General features: G+C 63.6%; 2 protein-coding genes across 2 annotated transcripts; both read right to left on the bottom strand.

The window, feature by feature from the left end:
• Positions 1-82: 82 nt before the first annotated feature.
• Positions 83-2,724, bottom strand: ETH_00039125 (uncharacterized protein; the record flags this gene model as incomplete). Its single annotated transcript, XM_013380108.1, has 3 exons — positions 83-277; positions 557-640; positions 847-2,724. Coding segments are annotated over 3 exons (2,157 nt in total), but the record flags the coding sequence as incomplete, so codon positions are not given.
• Positions 2,725-4,153: 1,429 nt separating this feature from the next.
• On the bottom strand, positions 4,154-4,627 carry ETH_00039120 (uncharacterized protein; the record flags this gene model as incomplete). The annotated part of the gene is made up of 1 exon (XM_013380107.1): positions 4,154-4,627. One exon carries the CDS (start codon positions 4,625-4,627, stop codon positions 4,154-4,156), a length of 474 nt encoding a protein of 157 aa, XP_013235561.1.
• Positions 4,628-5,287: the final 660 nt, after the last annotated feature.

Here is a 5,287-nt window from a genome sequence, read left to right as displayed (position 1 = left end):
CCGGGGGGGGGCCCCCGGGGGCCCCCCCCCGGGGCCCCCGGGGGGGCCCCCGCAGCGCACACTGCGGGGGGAAAGAAACAACTTCAAAGGCCTCGGAGCTGCGGGCCTCTTCTTCCTGCTGGAACATGCGCAGCGCCGACAGCAGCGAGCGGCAGCAAAGGGCCCCCAAGACCAGCAGCAGCAGCGGCAGCAGCAAACTTGCTGGGGACAAAGAGTTCAAAAGGACCCCCAGCAAAGTCCCGCTCAAGGCCATTGGGACCAGCAAGTTCAGCCACATCTGCACACACGCAGCACCAACGCATGCAAGTCACCAGCAGCAGCAGCAGCAGCAGCAAAAGGAGGAGCTGTAGCTGCAGCAGTGATAGCAGCAGCAAACGCACTAGCAGCAGCAGCAGCAACGGCTCAAGCAGCAGCGAAGGCAGCAGCAGCAACTGTGGCAGCAAAAGCAGCAGCAGCGAGGCCGTAGAAGTTGCTGCCGCAGCAGAAGCAGCAGAAGTAGCTGCAGCAGTAGCAGCAGCAGCAGCAGCAGCAGCAAAGCGGGCACAAGTGGACCCACCTCGTCTACTGCAGAAAGCCCCTCGCGGACTTCCCTCCTGCGGTGCATGTATGTCCCCGTGAATGCGGAGCAGCAAACCATCACCTGCAGCAGCAGCAGCAGCAGCAGCAGAAGCGGTTGCGGCTTCATTCCCTGGCCCGGCAGCAGCCCCAGCAGCAGCAGCAGCAACAGCTGCACCAGCAGCTGCAGCGCAACCCCGCAGCCACCCGCCCCCGTCGCAGCAGCATCAACAGCAACCGCAGCAGCAGCATCAACACCAGCAGCAGCAGCAGCAGCAGCAGCAGCAGCACCTTGCTCAAGGGAATTGCGTCTCTGACCCGCAGCTTCAGGGCCCCCAACAGAACAGCCAGAAACACAGCCCCCCCCCCAGTACCCCCTGTTGCTGCTAGGGCCCCCGTCAGCAGCAGCAGCAGCAAACTGCCCAGCAGCGCCCCAAACGAAGCTGGCAAAACTCCCCCACAGCCCAGGGCCCCCACTACTGCTTCCCAAAATGAACCGGGGGCCCCCCCGGGGGCCCCCCCAGGGGGCCCTGAGGGGGCCCCTCCAGGGGCGCCTGGGGGGGCCTCTGAGGGGGCCCCTGGGGGGGCCTCCTTAGGGGCCCCTCCGGGGCTTTCTCCAGGGGCCCCTTCAGGGGCCCCTCCAGAGGCCCCTCCAGGGGCCCCTTCGGGGGCCTCTTTAGGGGCCTCCTTGGGGGCCACTTCAGGGGCCCCCGCAGGTCCTGCTGCTGGGGCATCAGTGGGGGCCCCTTCTGGGATCTTTGGGGCTTCTGAAGAAGCAGCTGGGCTGCTGCTGCCAGGGGCCCCTGAAGGGGCCCCCATAGAATCAACTGCGAGGCTACTTGGGGGGCCCCCCGGCGAAGCCTCTTCAGGGGCCCCCAGCACCTCCGCAGGGGCCCCCATGGTGCCCCCTGTAGGGGCCCCCGTGGTGACCTCTGAGGGGGCCCCCGTAGGGGCCCCCATGGAGCCCCCTGCAGGAGCCCCTGTGGGGGCCCCTGTAGGGGCCCCTGTGGGAGCCCCCAGAGAGGCCCCTGTGGGGGTTTCTGGGGGCTCTTTTTCAGTCACCAGAACAGCTGGCAGGTGATCTTGAGAGGCCCCTGGGGGGCCCCCCAAGGGGGCCCCTGGTGAAGCCCGAGAAGCCATTGGAGGGGCCTCGGGGGGCCCCACGGGGGCCCCCTGAGGAGCGTCCAAAGAAGGGGGCCCCCCGGGGGCCCCTGCTGCGGGGGCCCGCGCAAGCCTCTGTGCGTTTGCTGGCTTGGCTGTGAGCGGAGCCCCAGAGGGTGCATTCTGTGGAGCTGCTGCTGCTGCTGCTGCTGCTGCTGCTGCAGCTGCAAGCCCTTGTTCCGGAGGCTGCTGTGGGCTTGAAGGCTGCAGCAGCGGCGGCGGCAGTGGCTGTTGCTGCGGCTGCTGCTGCTCCTGTGGCTGCAGCAGCTGCTGCTGGGCCTGCAGTTGCGGCTGTTGCTGCGGCGGCAGCCCCAGCGCATTCTGCTGCAGCGACTGCTGCTGCTGCTGCTGCTGCTGTCCCTGCCCAGCGCCCACCAACTGGCCTTCACTTAAGGGCTGCGAGGGGCCCCCAACCTCTAGGGGGGACCCCCCCTCTTGGGGGGCCCCCCTGGGGTCGCCTGCAGGCCATTTTGCTGCTGCACTTTGCTGCAGCGGCAGGGGGGGCCCTCTAAAAGCAGCAAGGGGCCCCCCGTCTCCTGAGGGCAGCCTCGAAGCAGCAGCAGCAGCACCAACTTCCGCTGTTAGGGGGCCCACAGGCCGAGGGGGGGGCCCCCCGGGGGCCCCACCCTCGCCGTAATGCCCCAGCAAGGGCTCTGAGGCCCCTGAGAGGGCTCTCAGCTCCTCAGGTGGGCCAGCAGGGGCATGTAAACCCTTAGTGGGGGCCCCTGGGGGCCCCCAGGGGCCCCCGAGGCCCGAGGGGGCTGGGGGCTGCTGGTGCACAGAAGACTGGGTCTTCAGGGGCCCCGGGGGCCCCCGGGGGGCCCCTGGGGCCCCTGGAATGACCGCAGGGCCCTCCTGCTGCGCTGCAACGCCCCAGCTGCTGGCTTTGCTGTGCAGCAGCAGCTCGGGGGGCCCCTGGGCAAGGCTGAGGGCCACCAGCAAAGCCAAAATGACCTTCAAGGGGCCCCTGCAGCAGCAGAAGAGGCCCCAGAAGGGTTTGGGGGTCATTTGCTGGGGGTGTGGGGTGTACGTACACCTGAACGCGTCCCGAAGGAACAGAAGAACAGGACCCGCCCTGCGAGCGGCATGGCCGATTAGGGAAGCCCCAAATGCAAGTTTGAGTCCTTTGGCTAAAGAAAACGCAGAAAATATAATTAAAAAACAAATAAATGGCGTTCTGGGAGTTTCGAGGACCTGCGCTGAGCACGGGCTGTACATACACCGCAGCGCCAGCTCCCCAGGCCGCAGCGCAGCGCAGCAGTTAGTTCTTATTTTGTTTTTATTTCTTCTTTTGCTGCAGCTTTAATGCAATTAAATTACTTTTTTGAAATATTTGTCTCAAATGGACTTCTAAATTGCATGCGTTTCCTCTAAAAGCCCCAAAGAGGCTCCCTCCGGCGCGTCTCTGGCCTTCTCCTGCAAGAGCGCTTCTTAGTTTTTTTCCCTTTATTACCTCAAAGGGTTTTTCTTTGTTACTTCCTAGAGTTTAGGGTTTGGGGCTGGAGACCGAGGCATAGGGCCTTATTTAGGGTTTAGGGTTTAGGGTTTAGGGTTTCCTGATGTTTTGGCTTTATTGGGGTTTGGGATTTACTCAGGATTTACGGTTTACTGCAAATTTAGGGTTTACTGCAATTCTAAGGTTTATTAAGGGTCTGTTTAGGGTTTCGGGTCTATTTAGGGTTTACGGTTACACAGAGTTTAGCCTGTACAGGACTTAGGGTTTATTTAGGGTTTACTTAGGGTTGAGGGTTTATCTAGGGTTTAGGGGCCCCCAGAAATTAGGCTTTACTAAGGGTTTAGGAAGACCCCACACTAGCCCAGCTGAGGTGTACGTACACCCGAGACCAGCAGCAGACGCTGCAAAGCCAGAGGGGCCCAGGGGCCCACAGGCAGGGCCCTGGGGCCCCCCTTTTGGAGTTTATTAAAATTAGAAAAACATCAAATGAACCCTTTCTGAAAAAATGGCTCCCAGCTGCTATTTAGTTGCACAGCCTGCTGCTTCTGGGGGGCCCCCTGGCAGCAGGGGCCCCCTTGGCTTTAGCGGGGTTTGGGGGCCCTTGTGGGTACTGGACTAAAATAAAATAAAGGGGTTGCTGGGGCCCCAGTGAGGGTTAGCCTTTTGTCTATAGTTAGGGTTTAGGGTTTGCGGCCGAGGCGTGATAAGGGTCTACTCACGGCTTAAAGGCGAGAAGGGTTTAGGGTTTAGGGTTTAGGGTTTAGGGCCGGGGGCTCGGGACAACGCCTGGCCTCTGCGCCCCAGGCCTGAGACTGCCTTGCGCCCTCTGGGCTTATACTGAGGCCCCAAAAGCCCCTCTTGGGGGCCCCGTAGGGGCCCCCTAGGGGCCCCCAAGGGGCCCGCCAGGGGCCCCACAGGGGAGCCCCCAGGGCCTCCTTGAGGGCCCCCTAGGGCTCCCTCAGGCTGCATTCGCTATGCATTCTACAGCAGGAGTTTGCTGCTGCGCTGCTGCTCTGAGGGCCCCACTTTCATTCCTGGGGGGGCCCCTGGGGGACCCCCTAAGAAGCCCCCGGGGGCCCTAAGGGGCCCCCCTGGAAGGCCCTCTAGGGTGTACTGAGGGGCCCTGGGGGCCCCTAGGGGGGCCCCAGCAAAGCCTTGTAGGGGGTACTGAAGGGTAGAAGGGGCCCCAGGGGGTCCCCCTGCAAAGCGTTCTAGAGGGTACTGAAGCCTAGAGGGGCCCCCAAGGGGGCCCCCTGGGAGGCCCTCAAAAGGGTACATGGGGGCCCCTCCCAGCTGCCGCTGGGGCCCCAAGGGAACCTCTGGAAAGCCACTAAGAAGGGGCTCTCCTGCATCTAAAAGGGTATAATCAAGGGCAGTGGAAGGGGGCCCCCTGGGTACAGGGGGCCCCACGGGGGGCCCCCTTGCTGGGCTAGCTGGGGCCTCCTGGCCCCCCATTTCCGCTGCCTCCTCTGCCGGCTGCAGCGCGGGGCCAGAGGGAGCCTCGGCAGCAGCAGCAGCAGGCGCAGCAGCAGCAGAAGCAGCAGCAGACGCAGCAGCAGCCTCTGCTGCTTCGAGTTCAAACTTGCGCTGCAGCTGCTGCAGCGAAAGAGCAGCAGAAGTCCCCCCCTTGTGGGGATCGGGCAACTCCCAGGCCCCCAAAATGGAGCCTTCGGGAGACAGCAGGAAGCCAGTGTCTGCAGCAAACAGCCACGCCAAACCCCTTCAGCAGCAGCAGCTAAAGCAGCAGCAGCAGCAGCAGCAGCTGTAGCAACAGCAGCAGCAGTGGTGACGCCAACAGCAGCAGTAACAGCACCAGCGGCAGCAGCAGCGCCAGCAACAACGCTAGCAACCGCAGCAACCGCAGCAACACCAACAGCAGCAGCAGCAGCAGCAGCAGCCTGTGCTGCTGTGCGCTGCAGACCTTGTTTGAGGACAAGGGTGTGGCCTCTGCTGAGAGACAGCAGCGTCTCTCTCGAAGTCAAACTGCGCGCTGCGTCTTCCACTCTAAAGAAGTGTTCTTCCCCGGGAGGCAGCTGCAGCAGCAGCGCAGCGCAGCAGCAAGCCCCAGCCACAGCTGCAGCAGCAGCAGCAGCAGCAGCAGCGGGAGGAGCGGGG

Source organism: Eimeria tenella, genomic scaffold (genome assembly GCF_000499545.2).
Source record: "Eimeria tenella Houghton genomic scaffold, Eth_scaff4451, whole genome shotgun sequence".
NCBI classification, from domain to species: domain Eukaryota; phylum Apicomplexa; class Conoidasida; order Eucoccidiorida; family Eimeriidae; genus Eimeria; species Eimeria tenella.
This window is presented reverse-complemented; position numbering and strand designations above follow the sequence as displayed.